Source organism: Phaenicophaeus curvirostris, chromosome 1 (assembly GCF_032191515.1).
Source record: "Phaenicophaeus curvirostris isolate KB17595 chromosome 1, BPBGC_Pcur_1.0, whole genome shotgun sequence".
NCBI lineage: Eukaryota > Metazoa > Chordata > Aves > Cuculiformes > Cuculidae > Phaenicophaeus > Phaenicophaeus curvirostris.
The window spans coordinates 70,565,195-70,592,400 of NC_091392.1; the positions used below are offsets into that span (position 1 = coordinate 70,565,195).

A 27,206-nucleotide genomic window follows, 5' to 3' on the forward strand; every position below is an offset into this window, starting at 1 on the left:
GTGTTACGTCTGGTAATATAAGATGTTGCTTACGATCTATTAATAGAAATGCATTTATATGTTTTTTACAACTCACTAATGGTCTAGCTTACCTGCTGAACTATAGCATGTCTGTAGGTATACTTGCTAAAAAGCATGTGTGTACCTGCATATTTTCTAGCAGATACCATTTTTCATTGAAGTATTAGTGCCACTTTGCTGGGGAATGGATTGGATCTCCTGTAAAAATATATGTTTGAAGTATTGTATCGTGTATAATACTGAAAGCTCATGAAAGCACTGGGTTTCTAGTTGACTTACCTTAGAATCATAGAATAGTTTGAGTTGGAAGGGACCTTAAAGATCATCCTGTTCCAACCTTGCTGCCATAGGCAGGGACACCTCACACTTGCTCAGGCTACTCAAGGCCCCATCCAACCTGGCCTTGAACGCCTCCAGGGATGGGGCATCCACAACTTCCTGGACAACCTGTTCCAATGCCTCACCACTGTCATTGTGAAGAAATTCCTCCTTATATCTAGTCTTAATCTTCCCCTTTCCGATTTAAAGCCATTGCCCTTTGTCCTACTACTACATGCCTTCATAAAAAGTCCCTCCCCAGCTTTCACATACACCCACTTCACTGGAAGGCCATTATAAGGTCACCCTGGAACCTTCTATTCTCCAGGCTGAACAACCCCAACTCTCACAGTCTGTCCTTATATGGAAGGTGCTCCAGCCCTCTGATCATCTCTGTAGCCCTCCTCTGGACCCATTCCAACAGTTCCATACCCTTCTTATGTTGAGGATTCCAGAACTGCACACAATACTGCAGATGAGGTCTCAAATCACAGGAATTTCTTCACTAAGAAATCAACAGTGTTTATTTAACCTATTGTTTGGTCAGGGGTGTACAAGGGTCCAACACAAGGAGAAAAAAAAAAAAAAAAAGAGAGATCCTGCCTGTAACTTTTTATTTAACAAATTAAGAAACCAGCTATGCTTTATGTGATGCTGCCAACGTTCAAAGCAATACTGCAGACCATTTTCTGAAAGGCTGTTGAGGATCTGTGTCATGTTTGCTTTCACATGTTCTACTGACAAAAGAACGGGTTCCTCTGAACTTGATCTTCAGGAGGAGGGAGCCAGGTCTGCTGAATAGGATGGGTGCTCAAGAACAGCGATTCTGTTATGAAGCAAACCCTGCTTCACAGACAAAGCAACATCTTCTGACCAAGAGTAAGAAAGCGTCTATATCTGAACACGCATCCACTTGTACGGAATGATTGAATTAAGCCCTGTCGTGCCGTGACAGGTTGGAATGTATTCAAGAACCATCTCTTTGTCTCTCCCCTCCCACTCTTGGTTTAAGAACAATAAGGTTAGTCTCAGGATTTTTGTGTCGGATCTCATAGATTTCATTAAGATCAAGGAGCCAAGATGTCTATAACCGAGAACTGGGCTCCTGCAACATCGAGTAGACAATGTAGGTAACCGCGAGCAACCTCACGTAGGTGACTTGCAACCTCTTGCTCTGTTGCGGCCACCAGGGGGCGCCTAGAGGAAGAGAGAAGCCCAGAGGCGACGGGGAGGGGCGGGGGGTTCGCCGGCTCCTTTCGAGCCCCAGCTCGGAGCCGGTGGTCCCCTGGGCAGCCGAGAGGTTCTGTCTGCAGAGCAGGGGGCTGAAGTGGTCAAGTGATGCTACCTCATGTGGTTAAGGGGAAAAATACACTTTTCATCATCTTCTTTTCAAATTGACAAGATAATAAGCCAAGAGTTTGGGATTTGATTAGGGGGACCAAAAAAAAAAAAGGTCTTCCAAACTTGTGTTGTGTATTTCTGGAATCTTTTTAAGCTTGGTTTAATTTAGACTGAGGGAACTGCAATATGACTTTAAAATATAAAGCAGATGTTGAGCTTTTACAGAAAGCTGTTCATGCCAAAACACTGGCCCCTCTCTTGGCTGGCAGGGTTTGAAGCAGCCAAAGTTATAATTTGGGGGCTGGGGAAGTGGGCTTTCCACTTGCCACAGCCCAGCTGCCTTCCTGCCTCCTTTTCTTCAGGCACTCAGAATATCTTCCAGTAACATCTGAGTAATCAAGAACTCACACTGAATTCACAGAATCATAGACTAGTTAGGGTTCAAAGGGACCTTAAAGATCATCTAGTTCTAACCTCCCTGCCATGAGCAGGGACATCCCACTAGGTCAGGCTGCCCAAGGCCCCATCCCACCTGGCCTTGAACATCTCCAGGGATGGGGCATCCATAACTTCCCTGGGCAAACTGTTGCAGTGCCTCACCACTCTCACAGTGAAGAAATTCCTCCTTTATGTCTAGTCTGAATCTGCTCCTCTCCAGTTTATACCCATCGCCCCTAGTCCTATCGCTACAAGCCTTTATAAACAGTCCTTCCCCAGCTGTCTTGTGGCCCCCTTCAGGTACTGGAAGGTCACTATAAGGTCTCCTCGGAGCCTTCTCTTCTCCAGGCTGAACAACCCCAACTCTCTCAGCCTGTCCTTATATGAGAGGTGCTCCAGGCCTGTGATCATCTTTGTAGCCCTTCTCTGGACCCATTCCAACAGTTCCATATCCTTCTTATGTTGAGGATTCCAGAACTGGACACAGTACTCCAGATGAGGTTCTCACAAGAGAGGAATGGAGGGGCAGATTCACCTCCCTCGGCCATGCTTCTTTTGATGCAGCCCAGGATACGATCGGCCTGCTGGGCTGCAAATGCACACTGTCAGCTCATGTTGAGCTTCTCATGAATCAGCACCCCCAAGTCCTTCTCTGCAGGGTAGCTCTCACTCACATCATCCCCCATCCTGCATTGAAACCACGGATTTCTACAATTGAGTTCTACTGCTTTGAAATAAAAGGCAGTTGCGGCCCAAAAATCTTTACACTACTCAAAAAAAAAAATCACATAAGGTCAGTCTTTAAAAGTATATTGATTTAGTTTTCCTGTTGAAACCATGCAGTGTATCAGTGAGTCTTCCAAGTGGCTGAGGCGAACAGCTTTTATCATTAGGTAACTTACATGGAGACTGATCCTCAAATTGCCCCCCCAAAACCCAAACAAAACACCAACAGCCCAAAATATTAAGTGTTTCCCCTCTCTTATGTTTCTTCCAGTTGTGAAGCAAGCCTAAGCAGGGGAGAAGAAGCAACTTAGTATTTGTGAAATCTTGTGAGTTACCTTGGATAGGGAAAAAGGAACAGAGAGGAATCATCATGCTCCCCTCAAAAGGTGAAGGAGTGGTTTGATCGTGATGAGAGCTCATGATTCACACAGTCCAGGTGTTAATAGCCATCTGGAGCTGCCCAAGAGAGGCTTTGTGGCTGACTCTGACCTATAGCATCTCACTGTGCCCCCACTTCCCACCTCTGGTGCACATCAACTCATTTTAAACGCCTTAGGACGGTTGTGCTGTGCTTCATAAGCGTGACTGATGTTTCACCTTGTGCAATGCAAAGGAATCTGCCCCCAGTCTGGCAGGGCTGTGAGGTGGGTGGCGCTGAGGCAAGGCAGCAGCAGTTGCCCAAAGTCTTCTGGAAAAGAGCCTATGGGAAGAGGGCCCACGTTGCCAACGAGGCCGTGAAGAAAGGAGAGGAGAGGTGAGTAGCTGGGAAACAGAAGTCTGAAAGAAATGTTGGAAACAAAGTCTGATCTTGGTTAATTCTCAGACCATAGTGTTCTTCTTGCCTCTCAGGGCAGAAATAAGTGACACATTCACAAAGTGCTTATTTAGGAAGAATGCAGAAAAATGTTGTTTCCCCAAGTGGGTGGGAATGAAAGAGTAGTGTGGTGGTTTTATTCATCTCCAGTTGTTCTCACACATCAGGCCTTTTCCTTTCTGCCTTTCTCCTAGTGTTTTCCTGCTTGTCAGGTGTTCTGTGGCTGCTTTCCCCTTTATCTTCTCTCACATTCCTGTTTTCTACTGTTTCTTTCCAAGAGCGTGACTATGCAGTCTACTTCTTTGTGAGGATGCCAGCTTAGACAATCCCCACCCATTAGCATCTACAACAATTACTTCCTACTCCCATGCATTTTATTGGTGTTTTTTAAACCGAGATCACTGTATTCATCCATTTACAGCAGAGCCCACACACAGTGGAGCTGGTGTGTCTACGGAGGTGGAAAAAAGTCATGAAGATGGAAATGAAGAAATGAGCACCAGGAGAAGGCGTCACCAGAAAAAAAAAGATCTTACTTCTCTGAAAATAACATGCGCTGAAACCTTGTATCTCACTCGAGCACTTCTGTGAGGTGATGTGTGGTTGTGACTACGAGAGAGGCCACTGTGCCTTTGTCTTTCTGTTTTTACAAAGAATCTTGTTTATTCTCCTTTTCCAAAATGAGGTCTAGTAAGTGGAACCATCACTTCTGCGTATTACGCTTAATGTTTTGACTTCTCTGTTGTAGCAGAAAATGACAAGAGTTTAAATTGTCTGTCCTCCCCTGAAATAAAAAACAAATAAAAAAATTAACCTACCCTAATATTTTGTACATATATGAACATGTATATACATTTAATATTTGCATAATACTCCTTTGCTTCTTCTCTTAGGAAATTTCTACAACACCAACCTAATTCTCATCCAAAGGTTTTTCTTTCCTTCACTTTAAAATCGTTCCACAACTGTAATCCCAGTTCTGCAAGCAAGCTATATGGAAAACATGCCCTGGAATTACCTTCTTAATTGTTCTGAAGAGTTTTAGTTTTGTGACTGAAATCAATCACAGGCTTTCCTTGAAAAAGGTTTTAGATGAAAATTGCTGTTTCCTTATTTTAAATATTTGTGCTGCAAAACTAAGCAAGATTGATTTTTTTTGTACAAAAGCTAAGTAGAAGCAAACTACTCAAGAAAGATCAAAACATAACATTCTGATATTTCTGGAAGAGATATTTCTTTTTAAATAGCTTTGGAAGACATTTCAAAAGGGCTTCTATTCAAAGAAGCCTTGAAAATTTTAAAAGATCAAAATCACACACCAAAACCTGTGATTTTGTTAAAATGATACCAGAATTGTTTTCCCCACACTTTACTACAGGAAGTTTTCATTACATTTCAGAAGGAAAATAGTCCCAGCAGCCCAGTTTTCTTTTAATCTGATTTCTACCCACCTTCACCCTAACCTCTTTATGCAGATTGGGGTTACAAGAGGAATCCTTTAAAAGTGCATCAAACTATGGGCTTCTGCACTTCATTCCTTGTAGAACGATGAAATTAAACAAGATGCCTCTCTTAAAATTTCCCATTTGGCTTTATATCATAGAGACTTTTCATTTTCCCATCAGTAGTTCCTTATATTTCTGTGGTTAAAATGTCAGTTTATTCAGTTCTGGTTTGGATAATGAGTACGACTGAAATCCCTTTGGTCTTCTGCAAGAATTCCACTCACAAGTACACAGCAAGCAGAAGGAATGCTGTACTTTTCTGCACGGCTTCTATGCAGAACAGCAAAAGGAATGGAACATACTAATCAGAGGGTTTTGTGGTCGCTCGACAAACATAATCTGCCCCTAGGGCTCCAAATATCACAGGTCCTACTCTCTCAGTGAATCTCTAGAACTTGTGGAAAAACTTTGGACTCAAAGCATATAAATTATCTAATTCGCTCATATCTGTGAAAAATTTACTCATTAAAGCTTCTAAAGTTTAACAGTGCTGTCAAGCAATCACATAATACTTTCTGTTAATGGGAAATCTAGCATAGAAATGAACAATAGCCTGCTTTATGAAAATAAAATATTCAGAAGGTAGAAAATGTATGTTTGTATTAATGGATTGATACAACTGCTTGAATCAGTAAAGTCAATGTCCCTTCCATTATAACTTCTGGAGTGCTGTATAAAGAAGTGGAACTAGACTGAGGCAATACAAGCCAACATTGCAAAAATATGTCTTTATGACACATTTACCAATGGCAGTTTCAGTTTTTAGGGTGTTCCAGCAGCATACAAGTTTTGAGGTAAGTTCTGTGGGTTCTCTGAGTTCTGGTCAACTTCTGATTTTTATTTGCAAATTTAGGGTCAGCTTGCCTATCAATAAAACAAAAATTCTTATTTTTAATATATATCCTAGAGAACTTAGTGTTTTGGCTTTGCACAAATCGTCTGTAGTTCGGATAACATTTCTCCTTTCCTTTTCCTATTTCTAAGTTATGGCCTGGCTATGGATTCTTCTCTATACCTCAACAGCTGGCTGTAGTTTAAGGATAACTTGAAATATATCTCTGTGGTGGAGCATGATACAAATAAACTAGAAAGAAAAAAGGCTCACAGCAAAGTGCCATTCAGATTGGCAAATTGAGGTCTGGAAACAGTAAAACTACATTCAAATCGCTTTTGTTCTAGAGGGATTCAGGATACTTAAGTAGATGTAGAGAAACTGTAGAGCCTGTAATAAGGAATGAAAAATGATACATGGATAAATATCACTTTGAGGGGCACACTTGGTATAAGACTTCTAAAAGGGAATCCTGACCTGCCTATCTAGAGATGCTTTAGATGGATTCAGTGAGCACGCAGGCAGCAGAAGTCTAATTAATATGGTTCACTTGGCTTTTCAAGGGACCTGACAAGTCCCTTACCAAAGGCTCGTAGAAAATAAGCTCTGATAAGAAAGGTGCTTTTATGATTTCTCATTAATGAGTTAAAAGATAAGAAACAGAAGAGAGAATTTGTGCAGTCAAGAAAATGGTAGGGAAATGGAGGCAAATAGAGAAAGTACAAAGTTTCTCATGAAATTAAAACCTTCAGGCTAATAGTATTAAACAATTCAGCCAAACTAGATCTATCTGCTAAGATTTGCAGGACCTTATGAAATTGAGTACACAGTTGTCACAATAACATGTAATAATGTCTGCAAGCATCAGATGATGAACATAGCAAAAATCCAAAAAATTGCTAAATTAATGTAAACAGTGATGAGCTCTAAATGACCTGTTATCTTTCAGCAGAAAAATCTTGGAATTAGATTGTTTGCAAAAATATCAGTTCAGTTTAGTGCTCAGAAATAGTCAAATTAGGAAACCGAATACCAGGCATTATTAGGAAAAGAAACAAGGTAAAAAAGCAAATTAAAAGCAAATATGGCAACCTGCATTTTGCGAGTTTTGTGTAATTCATGTCCCCATCCTAAAACAAAGATGATCAGAGGTATGGAACTGTTCTTATATTAAGACTAAAAAGATTACGACTTTTCATCTGGAAAAAGGAGATAGATGACAAAGGATTCAACAAAAGCACAAATGTCATAGAGGGGATGAATATTTTGGTTTCCATTTCTGTTTACAGTTTCATAATTTCAGAAGAACAGAGCATGATGTGAAATTTTCAGGCGGCAAGTTAAAAATAAAATTATCTATTTTATCACAGAACAGAGCTGAATTGTCTTACTCACTAGAACAACATCTTATAGATACCAAATTTAAATCAAAAGAACAAAAATCCAGAAAGAACTGTTAAACCTGAATAATCCAGCTTTCAGGAAATCGCTGTGGTCCGAATTCCTTGAGGCAAAAAGAGCGGATTAGGAAAGTGCCTCTGCGTGCTTATTCTGTTCTTCTAACTCTTCTGTAGGCATCGTTACTGCCGGCTGTTAGAGAGAGGATATTGAATTAAGTGGACCTTTGGCCTGACCCTACGTTGTGGTTGTAATCTGAAGATAATGCATCTTGAATGGACTGAATTGCTCTCAGGAGCACTGAGTAGTAGTTCACTGATGATGAATTGTATCTGTCTGATGGTTCTTTGCTGCCTTCTCTGCCTCCTCTCTTTGCTGCATCTTTCTTCCCTCCAAAATAGCCACTAAAACATTGCTGTTCTCGTGAACCTTCATTTTGAGTAGCATCATTTACCCGTGTTTCTTTGGAAACCAATTTTTTGTAATTCTATTAACCAGCATTTTCTCACCTGGCTGAAGAGTGGCGGGAACAGAGATCTATTTATGTTTATATAACCAATCTCTGGCACTATACAAGACAGAATAATTCACATACATCATGAAAGCAAAACTTGACACTTTTGACAGTAGCATTGAGATGAAACAGCTCCTTACAACTGCACTCTAGCAGATTAGAAAGGGAAACCATTTACAAAAAGGGTAGTAAAGAAAGAAAAGACTTAACCGTAAAGTCAGTAAATATGAAAGTAAGCACGTTGTGAACACTGCACTGTGGTTACACTGGGATTTTCTCTTGACATTTCCTGAGTTTGCAGTACTACTATTGCACAGTTTCACTGGCAGCAGCACTGGTAGAAGTAGAGTGGCCTCTGATATTTATTCCCTTGTCTTCTGCAGCGATGAAGGAGACACAGACCTCACAGTTTTCTCTAAGCACGTTCTCTTAATTAGCACTGCGTACAAGAGTCAATTTAAGAAAGTACTACTATCTGGAGAAGAGAAGGCTGAGGGGAGACCTCACTGCTCTCTACAACTACCTGAAAGGAGATTGTAGAGAGGAAGGAGCTGGCCTCTTCTCCCAAGTGACAGGGGACAGGACAAGAGGGAATGGCCTCAAGCTCTGCCAGGGGAGGTTTAGGCTGAAAATTAGGAAAAAATTTTCACAGAAAGGGTCATTGGGCACAGGAACAGGCTGCCCAGGGAGGTGGTTCATTCACCTTCCCTGGAGGTGTTTAAGGGACGGGTGGATGAGGTGCTGAGGGCCATGGTTTAGTGATTGATAGGAATGGTTGGACTCGATGATCCGGTGGTCTCTTCCAACCTGGTTATTCTATGATTTTATACTTATACTACTACTGGCTTCTTTCATTCAGGCAGATCTTTAGTTCTTCAGCTTCAGAACTTCAGATAAACAGGATGTTATTGGTTTTGTCTATTCTACACTGTTTTCAGTCATATCTCCAGTTCAGTTACTCCCAGGTGTTTTTTTCCCAGCCTGGCCTTCTCACACATTCAAGATTCGTTGTGCCATATGTCTAGCTCGGAAAACCTGTCTTTTTAATAATGTTTATTCTAGAATGCTTGGTAGCAGCTTCATGCTTGATCTTAGTCCTAATTAATCCTCCATATACTTGGGGTTGTTCTTAACAGTTTTCAGGTGCTGATCACCCGCTTGCCGGGCACCTACGTGCAGCAATCAGAGACATGGTGGCATGTGCCAGCTGGCTGTTAGATGGCCAGCTGAGGTACGGAGAGCTGTGGAAGTGTAACTACGTGGACTTCAGCATGGACTAGGCACCGGTTAGCAGCAGGAAGATGCAAAGCCCCATTGTGAAACATCTGGCAGTCCCAGCTGGCTTCAAATGAAAGGGGTTGTGTGGGGCCCTCCTGTCTTCCCTGCCAGCGCTGAAGGAGTTGGCACAAGTGGAGAGGAGGGTGCTGGCCTCTTCTCCCAAGTGACAGGGAACAGGACAAGAGGGAATGGCCTCAAGCTCCACCAGGGAGGTTTAGGCTGAACATTAGGAAAAAAAAATTCACAGAAAGGGTCATTGGGCACTGGAACAGGCTGCCCAGGGAGGTGGTTGATTCACCTTCCCTGGAGGTGTTTAAGGTGGACGAGGTGCTAAGGGGCATGGTTTAGTGTTTGATAGGAATGGTTGGACTCATGATCCGGTGGGTCTCTTCCAACCTGGTTATTCTATGAGTCTATGATTCTAAGTCGTGCAGGGGCAGGCGGTAGGGCTGGCAGCGAGGGAGCCAAAGGGAGGGATGCACCGCGAGTTGTTCGGTGTGTCAGACAACTTGGACACAAGACGAAGGAAATGACTCAGAGACTGAAAACGATGAGTTTCTTAATGCCCGTCGAGGGAGAGGAGTAAGAAGAACGCGTTAACCTCAGCATAAACATCGGTACAAGCCTCGAATTGTCCCTGCTCGGCAGGGGGACACGTTCCAGCCGCGCTGCCCCGGGTGGCGGCGCTGGGCCCGACCCGTGGCTGCGGTGGCTTTCCCAGGAGCGGGTGGGGAGCGGGCGGTGTGCGTGCCCGCGGGCAGCGGCGAGGCGGGGCGACCCGCCGCCCCTCCGCCGCCCTCCCCGCTGATGCAATCGGAGCCCGCGAGCGGCGGCGGCTGCAGCATCCGCAGCATCCACCGCATCCACCGCATCCACAGCATCCACCGCATCCGCAGCATCCGCAGCATCCGCGCCCCGCGGCTCCAGGGCGAGCGCTGCCCCAGAGGAAAAGCCCGTTCCGCCGCCGCAGGGAGATAAAACCCCGTTCGCCAGCATGATGAAGGTAAGCGGCGTGGGTTTTCCTGCCGAAACGCCCTCGTCCGTCCCGCGGTGGATGCGGAGTAGCGGGGGGACTGCTCCTCGGCGGCACTTTACTGATTTGTGCTCGCAGATTTCAGTGCCCTCGCTTATTATTTGTGCTTTGCGAAGCGGTGCGTGTCCCCCAGAGCTTTCTCGTTTGAGACTGAGAAGCAGGATGTGTGTGATTCTTCCTCTTCCCGTGCTCTTTCATCGCAGACAGCGTGCGTGGAACAGAAATAATGGGTCAGGAGGGAGAAGGACGGGGGGAAGGGAAGGTGTATAATGTCTTCTGGGGGGGAAATTTCTTACTGTTTATTTGTAACGTGGGACTCTTAATGATTAAAAAGAAAAAGCTGCAAAGCGTATGATCTCCTGGCAGGCATCGTGCCTTTTTATGCCTATGAGTTTATTATGGGTTGTATGTCTGCCATTGTACTAAAATAGACTATGGGTAAAACCCAGTAGCATGTACTTAGAGGTTTTGAGTAATTTCAGAAATAACTTTAAATAATGGAAGAAGAATTGGTGGTAGTGAACACTAACGTGAGCGATGAGCATCTGTAGGAACTATCCTTTAAAAATGTCATGTTTATGTTCTTCTGCTTAGTGAGGCTGATCTGGGGATTAAAAAGAAGTCTTCCTTGTCGAGACAAAGGGCAGAGAGATAGCATGGGTGCTCTTCAGTTAGACCAAGGGAACATCAGAGCAACTTTATACCCTGTGGAACAGCTGCACTAAGAATAATTGTTGGGTTTTGAAGGTCTGCGCTGGGCTGACTGTGAACTTCACAGCCACAGCCTGATGCCAAAGTTAACATCTGAGTTAAAAAAAGACTGAGTTATTTGCTTTCCTTGGGTAACTATAACGGATGGAATAGGAGCACAACAGGTATGTGACTGGCAGGTGTTTTCTCCAGCTCCTCTCTGGTGTTGATGACAAGTGTTACTCTCATCCCTTACTAGTTCTCATCAACATGACTGTCTCTTGAGTGGGTCTAGCGGTGATGTAGGTGCTACTGATCATGGCAGGGCTGGAATGGTTGAGTTCTCTGGAGGACCCACAGGAGGCTCTAATGAGTCCTGTTTACACTTTCTGCAACCCAAGAGTGGCAGAAAAATGATCTGAAGCTGCTCAGGGAAAATACCCAAGAAGCTGCCCCAGCCAGAATACGTAGGAACAGAGTGCAAGTGCATCAAGGAGTAAGACAGACTGTCATGCTTTCTATCACTTTTGATATGCTTGTTGTGTGTTTAGGGAAGATGACGTGACTCAGGTCTCCGGGGTGTTATCCAGCCCCTGGCAGTAATGCTCTGGCATGCCCATACAAAAAAAAAAAGTAGCTGGCAAGCCATAGATCTACCTGCCTGTTTGCCTAAAGTAGTGCTGACATCCTATTGAGATTTTCTCACTTCCGCCAAACCTAACTTTGTATTTTTCCTGTGGAAAAGACAGCATAAGCAATAGCTACAGCAATAGCAATAGAAATACCCTCTTGTCACTTTCAAGTGCTGTAGCCTCGGGCAAGTCAGTTCTGTCTGAGCACTTTACCCTTTATTTGCCTTATCTGTTCAGACTGTAAGCTCTTCAGGGTTATATCTGTCACTGTGTATTTGTAGAGCATGTATCAAAAGTGGAGAGAATTGCCATTTGAGTAACATGATAGTTATGCAAAGTCCAATAAATTTATAAAGGTATCAGCACTATTACAGATCCTTATCCCTTCATCTCCTCCTTAATCAGTTCCTTCTTTCAGTCACAAACCTCCCTTTCTCCTTGAACCAATTCCAGCCCAACCTCAACTTGCTCTTTCAGGCATGTTTAAAGGAATGTTATGTATAAGGAATGAATTATGCCTCTGGTTTCTGCAGTCTTGCCTTGTGTACCTACTGCACTATTTATTACTGACAGGCCTAGCACTCCTAGCACTGTGTGATCCAGTGGATATTCTGATTTTCCCCATGGAGACTGAGTATAAAAATCTGCTGCAAAGTCACAGGTTGCAAAATCATTAGGTAGCTTTAACACAGTTGACCTCTTGCTAAACTAGTCCATAGACCATATCCTTGGTTTAATTTGATAGGTGAAAATCAGAGGGCATTCACTAGTGAAGAATGTATCCCTGAGAGGGCAATGCTAGGAAAGGAGGTAAATCAGCTCATTAATTGTGTAAGTACTCAGTTATTCTGAATTTGTTCAGCAATTTGAAAACCATTTATTTGGTGTGGACATGCTAAAGAGTTGTAACAGATGTTTTTTCATTACTTAATAGAATCATAGAATGATTTGGGTTGGAAGGGACCTTTAAAGGTCATCTAGTCTACCCCCGGCCCTGCAGTGAGCAAAGAAATCTTCAGCTAGGTCAGGTTGCTCGGAGCCTGGTCCAACCTGACCTTGAATGCTTCCAGGGATGGGGCTTCTACCACCTCTCTGGGCAACATGTGCCCATGCTTCACCACCATCATTGTAAAACAGAAATCATCTCTATATTGAGTCTAAGTCCACTGTCTTCATTTAAAACCATTACCGCTTGGCCTCCACCATGCCCTGCTGAAAAGTTTGTCCTCATCATTCTTATAGGACCCCTGCAAACAGTGAAAGGACACAATAAGGTCTCCCTAGAGCCTTCTCTTCTCCTGGCTGACAACGCCAGCTCTCTCAGCCTTTCCTCATAGGAGAGCTGTTGCATCCCTCTGATCATTTTTGTGGCCTTCCTTTGGACCTGCTCTGACAGGTCCATGTCTGTCCTGTGCTGAGGGCTCCAGAGCTGTACACAGCGCTCCATTATGTTAAACCATTTTCTTAAATGAATAATTATAGCTAAATGTATAGCAAACAGCAGATTATGAGTATATTTGACAACAGGACCTTCAGTGTTAGAATGAAGGAGCCAAGGAATAAATTCTGCTTAGAAAATTAGTACAATTAGCCTTCTTAGGTAATGCACAAGAGGCTTGGCATCTTCATGTCACCACAGTGACATGTTATGTACTCTACTGTACTAAATATTTGAAAAGTCATTGCAATCAGGAGAAGTCCCTGGTGACTGGAAGAAGGGTAACATTATCCTCATTTTTAAAAAGGGTAGAAAAGATGACCTGAGAATAAACAACCTGTCAGCCTCACCTCTGTGCCTGGGAAGATCATGGACAAGATCCTCCTAGAAGACAGGAGAAAGCACATGGAGGACATGGAGGTGATTAGTGGCAGCCAGCATGGCTTCATCAAGGGCAAGTCCTGTATGACCAACTTAGTAGCTTTCTATGATGGGGTAACCACAGCAGTGGACACAGGAAAACCAACATTTGTGATCCATCTGGACTTCTCTAAAGCCTTTGACACGGTCTCCCACAACATCTTTCTAAATTGGAGAGATGTGGATTTGATGGGTGGACAGTTTGGTGGATAAGAAACTGGTTGGATGGTCATATTCAGAGAGTAGTGGTCAATGGCTCAAAGTCCAAATGGATGTACGTGACAAGTGGTGTCCCTCATGGGTCAGTACTGGGTCCAGTGCTGTTTAATATCTTCATCAATGACATAGATGGCAAGATTGAGCAAGCTGGCAGATGACACCGAGCTGAGGGGTGCAGTTGCCACACTGGAAGGATGGGACGTCATCCAGAGGGACCTGGACAAGCTGGAAAAGTGGAGAAGCATGGAGAAGTGCAGAAGCTGTGTGAACCGCATGAGGATCAACAGAGTCAAGTGCAAGGTCTTATACCTGGGTCAGGGCAATCTGCAGTTTCAATACGGGCTGGGGGATGATGTGATTGAGAGCTGCCCTGCAGAGAAGGACTTGGTGGTAGCTGGTTCATGTGAAGCTCAACATGAGCTGGCAATGTGCATTCACAGCCCAGAAGGCCAACCGTTTCCTGAGCTTCATCAAAATTGTAGCCAGCAGGTCAAGGGAGATGATTCTGCCCCTCTGTTCCAGGCTTGTGAGACCCTGCCTGGAGTATTGTGTCCAGTTCTGGAATCCTCAACATAAGAAGGGTATGGAACAGCTGGAATGGGTCCACAAAAATGATCAAAGGGCTGGAGGACCTCTGCTATGAGGACAGGCTGAGAGAGTTTGGGCTGCTCAGCCTGGAGATGAGAAGGTTCCGGGGTGACCTTATAATGGCCTTTCAGTACCTGAAGTGGGGGTATGCGAAAGCTGAGGAGGGACTTTTTACAAAGGCATGTAGTAGTAGGACAGGGGTCAATGGCTTTAAATTGGAGAGGGGAAGATTTAGACTAGGCATAAGGAAGAAACTTTTCACGATGAGGGTTGTGAGGCATTGGCACAGGTTTCTCTGGGGAAGTTGTGGACACCCCATCCCTGGAGGTGTTCAAGGCCAGGCTGGATGGGCCTTGGGTGGCCTTATCTAGTGGGACGTCTCCCTGCCTATGGCAGTGGGGTTGGAGCTGGGTGATCTTTAAGGCCCCTTTCAACCCAAACCATTCTACGATTTGGTAACAAATTGTGGCTATCCAAGTGCCACAATGGCTGTAATGTAAAGATTAAATGCACAGCCTTCCTCCTGAATATCTGAATTTCAGCGATACTCAGGCATTAAGTTATTTGTTATATATAGTCACTTAAATGCTTGCAACTTGATGCCTCCAGTTCTTACATAGGATGAAGTGAATAGATGGTCCCATTTACCTTGGAAACCATTTCATTACTTTATGACTTTATACATTAAAGGGACAGGCAATATGACCTCATAAAATAGAGCACCTGTTGTAGAAGGGCAGTTTAGCAAATATTACCATATGCTATTGCTGATGAAAATCCAGTATTATGCTTATGGAAAGGCCTAGTATTTCTCTTTGATGTGTATGTCAAATGGTCCAAAAGAATTAACATGAATTAAATAAGTGAATCTGTCTTTAAAATGATCAAGAAGTTTTACCCATCTGTCTTTTTTTCATCTTGGCCCATAGTTTATTCTTGTTTTTACAAACTAATGTCATGATACCCTTCCAACAGAGTTACTCATTTACTTTCTTCCCTTGAGGTCTGCACTGTGTTCCAAGTTTTATTTTGGAGCATACCTGATGCATTAATGAAGTGTAGCATATGACTTCTCGGTAGGTACACAACAATTGCTAATTCAGTTTGCTTATTACAGCGTTTCCCACAGTATTTTGATAAGGACATTCATAGTACACACAGAAAATACATTAGTTTTCCTGGTATATGAATAAGGTTTAATTCCACAAGGTTCTAGCTGTATTAACTTCCAATAGCATTCAGAGAGATCAGTGCTACACAAGTCATATCCACTTGTTTAATTTTATTCGGACTGTTGTCACAGGGGTCCCTGTTGTCACAGGGGTCCTTTTTTGAAACAAAAAAGGTTCAAACTTGATGTAAGGAAAACATTCTTCCCTCAAAGACAATTAGGTAATGGAATGGGTTGCCAAGAAAGGCTGTGAAGTTTCCATCCTTGGGAGTTCACAGGACCCAAGCCTTGAGAAACCTGTCCTAAGCTCCAAGCTTTCAGCAGGAAGGTGAACTAGAGATCTTCTGAGGCCCCTTCCAGCCTGGATTTCCCTGTAGTACTGGAAAAAAAACCTTCTGAACTAAGAATTATTGAGGTTTTTTTAATCCAGTCTTAGTCTTTGACACAATAGTGTGGATCAGTACATATTTCTCCAGAGCTCTGCTTAGTAAGGCTTTTAACAGTACAAAGAGCTTTTTGCAAAGACAGTCTTTAAAGTCGCCAGTGTAGGCAGGTTTCTTTGCAGGAGGTAATTTCTTTAACTTGCCAATATAGTAGTAATATTTTGCTCTTCTTTATTATCTTGAGGAACTCCCAAGTGCTTAACAGAAGAGGCTGAACAGTAATATTGCTGCAAGTCTTTTCACAAGAATGCTGCTTTATTTGGACACTTTGGAGCTTGTTAGTTGGGAATTTTTGAGGGTTTTTTCTTCATTTGTTTGTTTATGTCCTGTACCTGAGCCTTCTTGCTTTAATTACCTCATTAGGATCTATGGTGAGGTTTATCAATACTCCATCAGCGTGCCTACCACTGAGCCAGGAAAGAGGACTGTACCTCTCTTTCCCACATTCTCAACAGCTCGCTCTAAGCCCTGTACCTCCTTTTCTGCATTGGAGGGCCAGGCTAGTACTTTGTCTCACAATCAGAACACAGCCTGGTTTTCCTTGTCTATTTTCTTTCTTTTCTTACCAAGTTTTTTAAGAATAATTCTTTGAACAAGGATTATTGTGCTGGTAGGCACTTGCCATAGGCAGGGAAGAAGTACGTCAGAACTTCTAGGGAAGTTACTAATATTGAGGGATAGTTAAGGGGATATCTCAGGGATTCAAATATATATATATATATGTATTTTTTTTTAAGGTTGAAGTTTTTATAATACTGCTGGCTTTTTAAATAGGTAACAGCTTGGTTTTGGTTGTGAAATTAATTCACACAATCTTTTTACTTCTTTTCAATGCAACTGACTACATTTGCTGACTGTAAAGTTCAATGCACTGTTAGAATTCTTAGAACCTTTGAAAAGGTTTTGTCTAGTAGTTTTCACTTCTGTAATATTTGATACTAAATTTTCTAATTTGTGGTTTTTTTTCCTTGAAAATAAAAGACTGACAAAACTATACAGAGCACTGACAATAAAGGAGACCTTTTTGCATTTTTTGGAATGCAGGCTTTAAATTATTGTATCTTAAATTTAATATGTAAATATACCATACAGAATTGCATGTTCTACTCTTACAACAGAATTTATTAATTCATAAGGTTTTATACAACTGCATATCATCATGTGATTCATTAAAAATCACATCAAGTCCACTTAAAATCAAAAATTAAAATAGTACAATTTCTGTTAATGCATTGAGTTTCTCACCATCCAGTAAAATAAAGGAAATTCTTAATAAAAACAATGTGTGGAAAAATCTTTATGTCAAATTTTAATACTTGCAGTATCCTCAACATATTTAGCAGGCTAGTTGTTAAGTAAGTTTCTTAGAAAATGTGTGATGCAGGTTTTTAGATCCTTGATTTTAAAATTTGAGGAAACAGGTAGACAGGGTGTGTTGCTGATCCTGGATGAATTAAAAGCATAAGTATTTTTTTAATAGGATCTCTATATTTAAAACATTTGGAAGTACCATAATAATTTTTGAGAACAGAACATCAAGATTTATTAAGATTATCAAATTACCAAGGTTGCAATCAGCGGTAATGTTAAAAAGTCAAACCTCCAAGTCCTTCTGAATCCTGCCGTGTACTGTGGCAGTGCCTACTTACAAACACGGGAAAAAACCCCTTCCTAATTGCTAGAAAGTATTGCCTGAAGTAGAGGGGGTAAGAGCTATAAAAAAAAGAATAGTTGTGTAGTAGTATAAAAATGTAAAATAAGCCAAGTTTATTTGTTGCAGAACATGAAGTAGTAGTTGCAACATAGAGTTTTATAGCATACAGCGGCTACATAGGTAAAATCTTTGCCACATTTGCATATATACATGCATGCAGGCAGAAAAAATATAATTTAATTCACATGCTCATGTATTTGAGGCATTTATCCATCATGAGTACTTGCTTTTTAAGCAAGTATGGTGGTTAGATATGTTGTAACCCATTTATATATGCATGGGACCTTAGCTGTAGTCTCTGTCTTAAACCCAATTATTTGTCAGTACCAACAAGAATTGCAGTTTGGGAGGCAAATAAAACAAAGTTTCCCGTGCCTGGAATTGATTTGTTTCTGTAACCATAAAGGAAGTCCATCGGGTTGTTTGACTGTATTTGGTTCAGTTCAGTTCTTCTTCTTCCTATATCCTTCTAACTGCTGTCCTTTTTTTCTAAAGCTGATGCTGTGCTGTGGCCCAGTCCATGGCGCAGGCTTCATCCTCAGCATGACATAGTGCTTTATAAATACAAAGACAAGTTCTGTAGTCTATACTTTTTCTCATATTGGCAAATGTAAATATGAGACAATAATTTTTTTAATATTAACCTTTGTCTTTCAACACCATTTCAGAAATTATTTTTAGCATTTACAGGTTGACTCCACTCCTGACGCCTAGAGACAGAAATTCAGTAACATCAGTATTCCTTTCTGGTTCTCCATTAAGCAGAAAATGCTGCATTTACAATTGTTTCCTTTTGGATCTTCTTTTAAGTTGTTTTGCTGTAGCCAGAAATGTTTTCATCATGACAATTGGGTAAAACATTTATTGCAAAATACATATAAAATTAATGTTTCGTCCTGCCTTTTCCAGGTCAACTGAATTTCAACTGTAGACAAATCAGATCCAATACTAAACCATTTTAAGATGCTTAAGAGTATCTTCATAAATTCAGAAATGACAGAGATGTTATAGTCAAGAGCATTGATATTCACGTGGGTTGACTGTGGGCGAAACTCTTGGTGCACGAGGGTGTTATAAATAAGTTGTTTGTCAATTTAGATTTATTCAGCTGGACAGGGTTGGTTGATCATTGATACAGATGTCGAGCTGTAAGAAGACAAGCCTACATTACATGTCATAGGCCTGTTTATTATCTCCATTACAAGTGCCACTTCTTAGCATTTCAAAGTTATCATTTTTCTAATAGAGACTGTATCACTCTTGATTTGTGACGACCTTTTACCATGCTATAATTTTGGCAAAGGGCCTCTGTTTGCTTTGCGTGCTTAGTGCATGCTTGATGCTGACACCTCTACAAATACCTCATCTGTTACCATACTTTTTCAAGGCCACTTTTAATGTGCTGAGTGCTATTTTGCTCTTGAATTCCCTGAGCAGAATCCAGTTTGCTCTGGGCACTGTCAACAAATGAGAGGGGATTTCAGGTGAAGGGCTTGCTCGCAGGGTATTTAGAAAGGATGCCTAGGGTAGCTTTAACGCAACTCCAAAATTTTGGAGTGTTATAATACATGATTTTTCCCTGTCTTAGGGTAGTTACACAGCTGAATATATACTAAGTAGGTGGATTATCTGCCTTTGTCATTTATTTAAAATACTTTTACGTCTTTTGAGCAGACATCATCAAGAAAGGCAGCTTCTTATGGCTGTTATCTTCATGGTTTTCCACATTCAAGGAAGTTACCGGTGACATTGTTACAATGACACTGAAGTTGTGCCCTGTTTTTCTTGGCTTGTTAGTAAATTTCCATGGGAATATTTACATTTGTGGGATGTGGTGGATTATGTTTACAACGTTTTGTTGCACCCACTGAAACTTGTAGAGACTAAAGCAAGGTAAGTTCCTACCATATTCTGAGATGGATGTCTATCACGCAGATATGTTCCCTCTCTCTGTAGTTTGTTGTTAATCTGCACAAGGACACGAGCAGCATTGTAGGTGCTGTCTTGAAACAGGTTCCAAGGTTTTTCCCTGCAGCTTAGCTTTATACCTGGTGCCCTTTACATCAAGAGGAAAGCTTCAGCTTCCTTTCTAATCTGTTGAATTGTGTCCAGTTAAATCAAATTAAGGCAGTGTTTGAACATACAGCCAAAGACACGTGACAAGGATATAACCCAGTCTTTGGTAAAAGCCAGGGAGAGATATCCTGTTAGTTCAAACTAATTATGCCAGTTTTAAAACCCACTGGAGCTAGTATAGGCAGGTCTTCTGCAGCCTTTTTCTGTGCGCTGTTGTGCAAGAAGCTTGCGTAGGGCATAGCTGTGAGTAGAGTTCACAGGCGAAACCACATCAATCATTTATAATTGTTCTTCTTCCTTGAGAAGAGCTGTAACAGATCTGATGAATATGTCTCTTTAAGGAAGAGGAACTGTAGCTTTAGTTCCTGTTCTGTCACCTCTCAGTAAATTCTCTGAAACTTCTGCCAGCCAGGGTGAGCTATGCCAGTGGGACAATCTATGCCTAGATTTTCTGTCCATAGAAGAGACAAATATTTATATGTTCCTTCGTTTAGTTGTTATGTCTGTAGAGACAGTATTAGTTTTTAAGACTTCCAGGTATTACAGTGAGAATATTTGTTTAAAGCTTATAGATAATGAAGCTCTCAGTTTCTTATCTGAAACAAACAGTAAAATAGCTGCAAGTGTCATACAGACCAGCTCACCATCAGAATTCAAGAGAAAACACAGTATTTGCAGCACCTCTGAAAAAAGCTTCCTGTCTTTCTGGTTATTTTTGGTTTGGTTATTTGGTTTGGCTTTGTTTTGTTTTGTTTCTAACTACCCTAGCTTACATCACCTGTTTAAAGAGAGTCAATCCACTGTAAGCCTTGAGAGCACAGGTCTTGGTCCTTCTGCAGCATTGTGGCCAAATGTCCAGGCAGAATAGGGGCATGTGGGTTTTTTCCTGCAAAAGAAAAATAGGGACCTTGCTCAGCCATTTGAAAAAACCAATATAGTGGAGAAGCACATTTATAAAGAGTAGCCCTCTGACTAGTGAGGCAGTGTATCTACAGCAGTGACCCCATTCAGATCCCCAGGTTAGAATGCTGCTGGCATGCTTTATCAGCTTCATCTGTTGGACACTTAACAGCTAAACAAACTGCAGCTTCATTAGGAGCCTAACGCAACACAGAAAAGTCATGCTTCTTGTGCTTTTGCACCAATGGCATTTGATACTCAGTGGTGAATTAAATAAGCCGTGCAAAGTTATCAGGCCTAGCAGTGATATCAAGGCAGCATACGTCTGCCCTTTACACACCAGCAACCACATGCACAGTCACACAATGTTTTATTGTACTTAGTGTTATTTGAGAGCCAGCTGTTGAGTTACTGTTGTATTATCTCTACTGGGACTGTATACAGGGCTTATGGTGAAAAAAGTAACTCCTTTCTCCTCCAATTGCTTTTTTCCCCCCTCAGAGCTTTTGTTTTCAGTGTCTGATTCATCATTGCTCAGCGTCTTATGTAAACCTTTATTATAGTGCAAAATGGACTTAATGGGACACGGTCTAAGCACTCTGAGAATAGCTACAAATGACCCCTTAACAGGCCAGTGATTCAGGCCTGACCCTGTGTTTTTTCTGTTTCCACTGTAGTTGTGAGGGACCTTGCAAACAGGAAGCTTAAATTCAGGTTTTTGTCTTCTAGCTCTTTTCTTTAAGCTTGTCAGTTCCCATTTTGGAATCCATCACCACCTCTGATGTGGTTTGGTGTTTTTTTTCCACTAGGAGTCTACAACAATTTATTTGCAAACTGCAGAAGTTTTGGTCTCCTGCACTAAATTGTCTGTTTACTGTTCTAAACCCTCAGTAACTCTTCAGACAATGATTTTATCTGTTTCTGCTATGTTTGTTTTCATGTTATTCACATTATCATTTGATAAGTACATCAAGCCACTTGCCTTGGGCATCAGCTGCAGAATCTTTATGTAGTTTCCACCATCAACTTATTTCACAAATAAATTGTAAGCTATATTTTATGCACCCATAAATCAGATTTGTACTCTACCAGTATAGCTGTCTCAGGGTAAAAAATATAGCCAGTATAAATGATTCCTTGAAGGAAATAAGCAGAATATTTTTTTTTATTGTGCTTAGGCTCATCTTTGCTGGCAAAAAGTGCATTTAAAAAATTATCCCATAGCTCTAGTTAACTTTACCTTAAAATCTTAAAAGTGCTAATTTAGTACCCGCGTTATAGGATACATGAGTAAAGAGAAATGTTAAAGAAAACGTAATTAGCACAAAATTCCTTGTGGCTAACAGCAAAGCCCTTTACAGTGTTAGGGGAAAGTATGTCATACCATTTATACCCTTTCTTGTTGCCAGTTGGATGTAAAAGATCTCACATTAGTGAGAACTGAGCCTAAACACAAGAAACCCATGGTGACCTTCAGAATTTTCATTCATTTTGCTTGAGCAATAACCGTATCACATAGCCATGAGATACTATCTAGTTGGAAAACAGGCGGATGAATTTATAGGTCAACTAGATCCAGCTGGTTGCTTTAACATGTTTTTCTTCATGCCATTCTCGCAAACAATGCACTTGTTAAAACCTAATTAATGCTAGAGCAGACAAACAAACCAACAAAAGGGGCACTTAGAGACACTGTTCATAGGAGTTAGAGATGGAAGAGCTCCATTAGGTCATCTGCCTCTTCCCCTAATAGCACGAGGCTGTTTTCCTCAATAAGAGGGGAAGAGTCAGTGAACTGAGCAAGAGGGTAAAGACAGAAGAAAGGCAGTGGGGAGTGATAGAGCAACTAAAGGATGATAGGAAGACTAACAAACAAGAACAGTATGAGCAGTGGGCTTAGAAACCAAGGTTAAAGCACATTGCTTTTGGATGCCGTTTGCAAAGAGGATTTCTTTAGAGTATTTACCTATTTCTGTAGAAAAAATAGGAAGGAGAATTATATGGTCGTGCAGGAAATGTGTTAAGACAGTACTAACAATTGAATAAAGAGACAGCACACAGAGATGTACAGCTGCTTTATGTCCTGTATTGGATGGGGCTGGTGGTAGGTTTTCAGTATTTTTCAGCTGAGAGGGATCACACCTAAGACTCCATGTTGTATGAGTGCAATTTGCAGCTCACGTTGTAAATTTTCTGGAATATCTGGCAGGATAGTTTGAGCCTGAAGCTGAATGGATCCCTGGTCAGGTTTTCCTTAGAGTTAGTTACAACAAATTCATCTGTTTTCTGTTGCTGGTGGACTACTTTCTTCCTTCTTGCCCCCTTGATAATCTGATTTGTCAAGCACACGTTCTTCTTGGATTTCAGAAGTAGCTGTCTTTCACCATATTTAGCCTTGCTACCATTCAGGTTGTGAGAAACACTCATTCACTGGTAAAATATTAAGAAGGACATAGTCTTCGAAGCAGAGATAATAATATTTTTATTATACCATTCAGTGCTGAATTGGATGCCCTTCTAAAAAAGGCATAAGGTCCTACAAAAAACAGCGAGTATATATTCTAGTTTTAAACAAAGAATATATTCAACCATGTCCGGAGACTCCTGTCAGGTTATTGTTGCCAACTATATCTTGTTAGATAGCTAAGCATCATGTCTGGATATCATCTACATATTATTTCTTGATACATGACAGATTTATATGACGAGATAATTAAACATGCACACCAGCTGCAGCAAAACGTATTAACTAATTCCCACAATTCACCCCCTCTTACTTATTACATTTTTTGCTGAAGCCCATAGCTTTGCTCTAATTTACATAATATTGAGTGTAATTTCTCATCTTGTTCTTCTTTCTTTCGGTCTTGTTTCTTCAACACCATAATTTTCTGAGCCATCTCACTCTGGCCTGGGGTTGTCATCTGTGGATTTATTGACGTGCTGGTTAGCTGCATACCTTCGACTACACTGGAAATCAGTCTTATAAAACATGGTATAAGGCATGGTAAAAAGAATAACCCTGCAAATGAACACAATAAAAAGAAACCTACCTTTTTTCCACCAAGCTACCCCCAAGAGATTATCCCACCATCCAGAATCTAACATGGACTTCCATTTCTGCACTGGGACATGTGCAATTTCATATGTCCCAATGTCCTTCCTTGGTGAAACACATCCATTCTTATCCCATAGGTCACCCTATTCCCAGCCTTATTCCTCCTGTTCCCAAGTTTCTTCCTACCCACGATTGTATTTTCCCCAAGTTAGAAGTGGTTAAACTTCACGAGTCATAGCAATACCTATTTATGTGAGTGTGGCAATTAAGATTGGAAGCCCCTCTAATATGCAGACATTGGTAACATTTAGAACATAGGTAACATTTAGAGATCCTGGGGTACAACTGGAGGTGAGCACAACCCAAAGTAGGAGAGTCCAGGCAGCCATTGCAAGCCAAGGTCTGGTACAGCATATATCTCCGTCACTCAGTGCCTATTGGATTGCAGCCAACAGTGGAGTTTTAGATTCTTCTTGGCGGCAAATACAGAGGCTAACCCAGTCTTGCCCTTGGCTTAGCGACACCTGAAATCACCTTTTAGATTTTCACAGGGCTGCCACTTCCAACACAGTCCACAGTACCAACAGGTGGTTAATTCAGTTTACCTAGTCCATTATTATATGTAACACAGGTAAATGTCCTTACAGATTTCGCCAACCAATTTTGCTTGTACAAAGGATTCACAGTCCACTCTCTGGAAGGCGGAGCCACTGGTCCCTTCACTCTAGTGGCATGAGTCCACCCCATCTCTTTAGTCCTTATGGCTGCTTCCATTGTCAGAAATACCAGGAAAGGTCTTTTCCACGTCGGGGCTAGAGTAACTAGGACCCAGTCTCCAGGCTGGATTTGATGTAGGCTGAAATCCAGGGGAGCTGTTTAGGGTAGCAAACCACGCTTTCTTAAATCTGCAAGAGATTGAGTTATTCCATGCAAGTAGTCTCTAAGGTACATATCATTGATCTTAGGGATTGGTTCACCCTCTTATGTCTGCCTTTGTACCCAAGAGTTCTGTTTCCAAGCGCTAATGCTCATATTTCCAAGGCTGCACATATCAATTGCAGGGCCTTAGAAGTAAAATGTGTTCCCTTATCAGAGTCTATTCTTTCTACTACTCCATACAGGGGCATTTTGTATGGAGACACACCCAAGTCTTTCCTTGGGGCAGTTCTGATTCGTCTTAAAAACTGATCACACAGAGGTTGAGCTTCCCCAATGAGTTTCTGAATGTAGCCTGGATAATATTTCTCTGGTAACTGCTTTGTTTAACATTTGTCTCCCATCTGGCAGGATCGACTTACCTTCCTGGGTTTTTACACATCCCATATTTTGGAGAGACTTCTCCTTTTCTTCTGCAAATACTGGCAATTTGACTGACATTTCTTTACCAGGTATTAAAATTCGCATCCTAGTAGCCCCTCCTTTGAGTCCTGCTTCTTTTGCCTGCTCATCAGCTAGCCTATTACCTCTATCTTCTGTAGTATTCCCCTTTTGGTGTCCAGTTACATGTACTATTGCAATCTCTTCTGGCTTACTTAGGGCATCCAGTACCTCCAATATTAACTGTTCATGTACTAGTTCCTTTCCCCTGGAGGTAACCAATCCCCGTTCCTTCCATATTTTTCCAAAGGTATGGACAACCCCAAAGACATATCTGGAATCTGTATATATTGTACCATTTTTCCCTTCTAATAATTCCAGAGCTCGTTTGAGGGCATATAGCTCACACGTTTGGGCTGACCAAACATTAGGGAGTCTCCCTTTTTCTATTACGTTATTCTGTATGCCATCTATTATTGCATACCCACTGTGACATTTTCCATTTAAGCATCGTGATGACCTATCTATAAAGACTCTCTCCCCTTCGGGTAAAGGTTTCTCTCTCAAATCCTCTCGCACTTCAGACTGATACTCTGTGATGTCTAAACAGTTATATTCAGGCATTTCTTCTGCTGTTTCTCCATGTAGATACTGAGAGGGGTTGAGGCTTTTGTCTGTAGTCAGGACCAAATCATCTTTCTCCATTATGATGGCTTCATATTTCAAAATTCTGGAGTCTGTCAGCCACATACCAGACTTTTGACTCAAAATCGTTCTGACTACATGAGGTTTGGACAGAATTAGTGCTCCTCCAAAGGTCAGCTTTCTACTTTCTTGTACCAGTAAGGCTGTGGCCGCTACTGCCTGTACACAAGTTGGCCAGCCTCGTGAAACTGGATCTAGTAATTTGGACAGGTCGCTTTTGCTCCCCCCCCGCCCATATCTGGGCTAACACACCATAAGCAATCCCATTCTCAACATTTACGTATAAATGAAACGGCTTTTCCGAAGAGGGGAGGGACAGTACTGGTGCCTGCATTAATTTTTGTTTTAACTCTTTAAATTGCTGTTGCTCCTCCTGTGTCCACTCGTACCTTTCAGTCTCCTCCTGTAATTTCTCATATAAAAACTTAACATGTTGACTAAAATTTTCAATCCATAGTCTGCAATATCCCAGCAAACCTAAAACCTTTCTTATCTCCTTTTTGCTCTTTGGAAGGGTAGGTGCTATAATGCCAGATATTCGTTCCGGATTTATTCTCCTCTTCCCTTCACTAATCAGATGCCCCAAGTACCTTACTTCCTTTTCCACAAACTGTAACTTAGTTTTGTTACTCAAAGACCCTTTTTCCCTAGAAAGTTTAATAGCTGAATGGTGGCAGATTGAACTTCTGTTTCCTTTTCCCCTGATACTAACAGATCATCTACATACTGGAGCAGTTTGATTCTGGGAGAAAGGGTAATTTCCTCAAGGACTTGTTCCAAGACCTGTCCGAAGAGGTTGGGGGATTCTGTGAATCCTTGGGGCAGGGTAGTCCAGCAAAACTGTTGCTTTCTCCCTGTTGTGGGATACTCCTATTCAAAAGCAAACAGATCTCGGCTTTCTAATGCCAAAGGGCAAGTCCAAAAGGCATCTTTAAGATCTACTACACTGAACCATTTATGGTCATAGGGAATTTTACTTAACAGTGTGTAAGGATTGGGCACAACCGGGTGACGAGCTTGCACTATCTTGCTTAATTCCCTTAAATCCTGTACTAATCTCCAATTTCCATCTTTCTTTCTGATTGGTAAGATAGGGGTATTATAACAGGACATACATGGCTCCAAGAGGCCATCCTTCAATAGCCCTTCAATTACAGGCTGGAGTCCCTTTCTCCCTTCTAGTGATATGGGGTATTGCTTTACACACAAAGGCTGACTTTCCTTCCTTAATTCCACCTTCAAAGGGGGTATATTTAACCCTCCCCTGTTTCCCTCTGCAACCCAAACTATTGGGTCTATCTCTTCCTCATCTTGAATTGTTAATTTGAACAATCGAACTACCATTCTATTATCCTGTGGGACTATCCCAATCCCTAATGAAATTTGCAGGTCTCTCCCTAGCAAATTCACTCCTGCCTCTGGTACCACTACTAAATCAGCCATAACTTCTCTGTCATTTCCTTGGACTGTTACTTGTTCTACAACAGGAACTGGGAATCCTTCCGCTTTTATTCCAACTATATTAGTTGCAAGTCTTCCTGTTTTACATCCTTGTGGGATCTTTATAACACTTGTCCTTTCCACTGCTGAGTCTACTAAAAATATGTATTCTTCTTT

The 27,206-nt window shown here is 41.6% G+C and overlaps 1 protein-coding gene across 4 annotated transcripts in view; it reads left to right on the forward strand.

The window, feature by feature from the left end:
- The first annotated feature begins 5,845 nt into the window (after positions 1 to 5,845).
- BCAT1 (branched chain amino acid transaminase 1) overlaps positions 5,846 to 27,206 on the forward strand; it is a 79,499-nt gene continuing 58,138 nt past the window's right edge. The window contains exons 1-2 of one of the 4 annotated variants that reach the window (XM_069862402.1): positions 5,846 to 5,957; positions 18,224 to 18,442. In XM_069862402.1, coding sequence (XP_069718503.1) covers positions 18,302 to 18,442 — 141 coding nt within the window. In that variant the 5' untranslated portion in view covers positions 5,846 to 5,957; positions 18,224 to 18,301. Of the gene's footprint in view, positions 5,958 to 10,012; positions 10,189 to 18,223; positions 18,443 to 27,206 lie in introns of those variants that run through there. The other 3 variants (XM_069862390.1, XM_069862407.1, XM_069862416.1) reach the window with 3 other exon arrangements.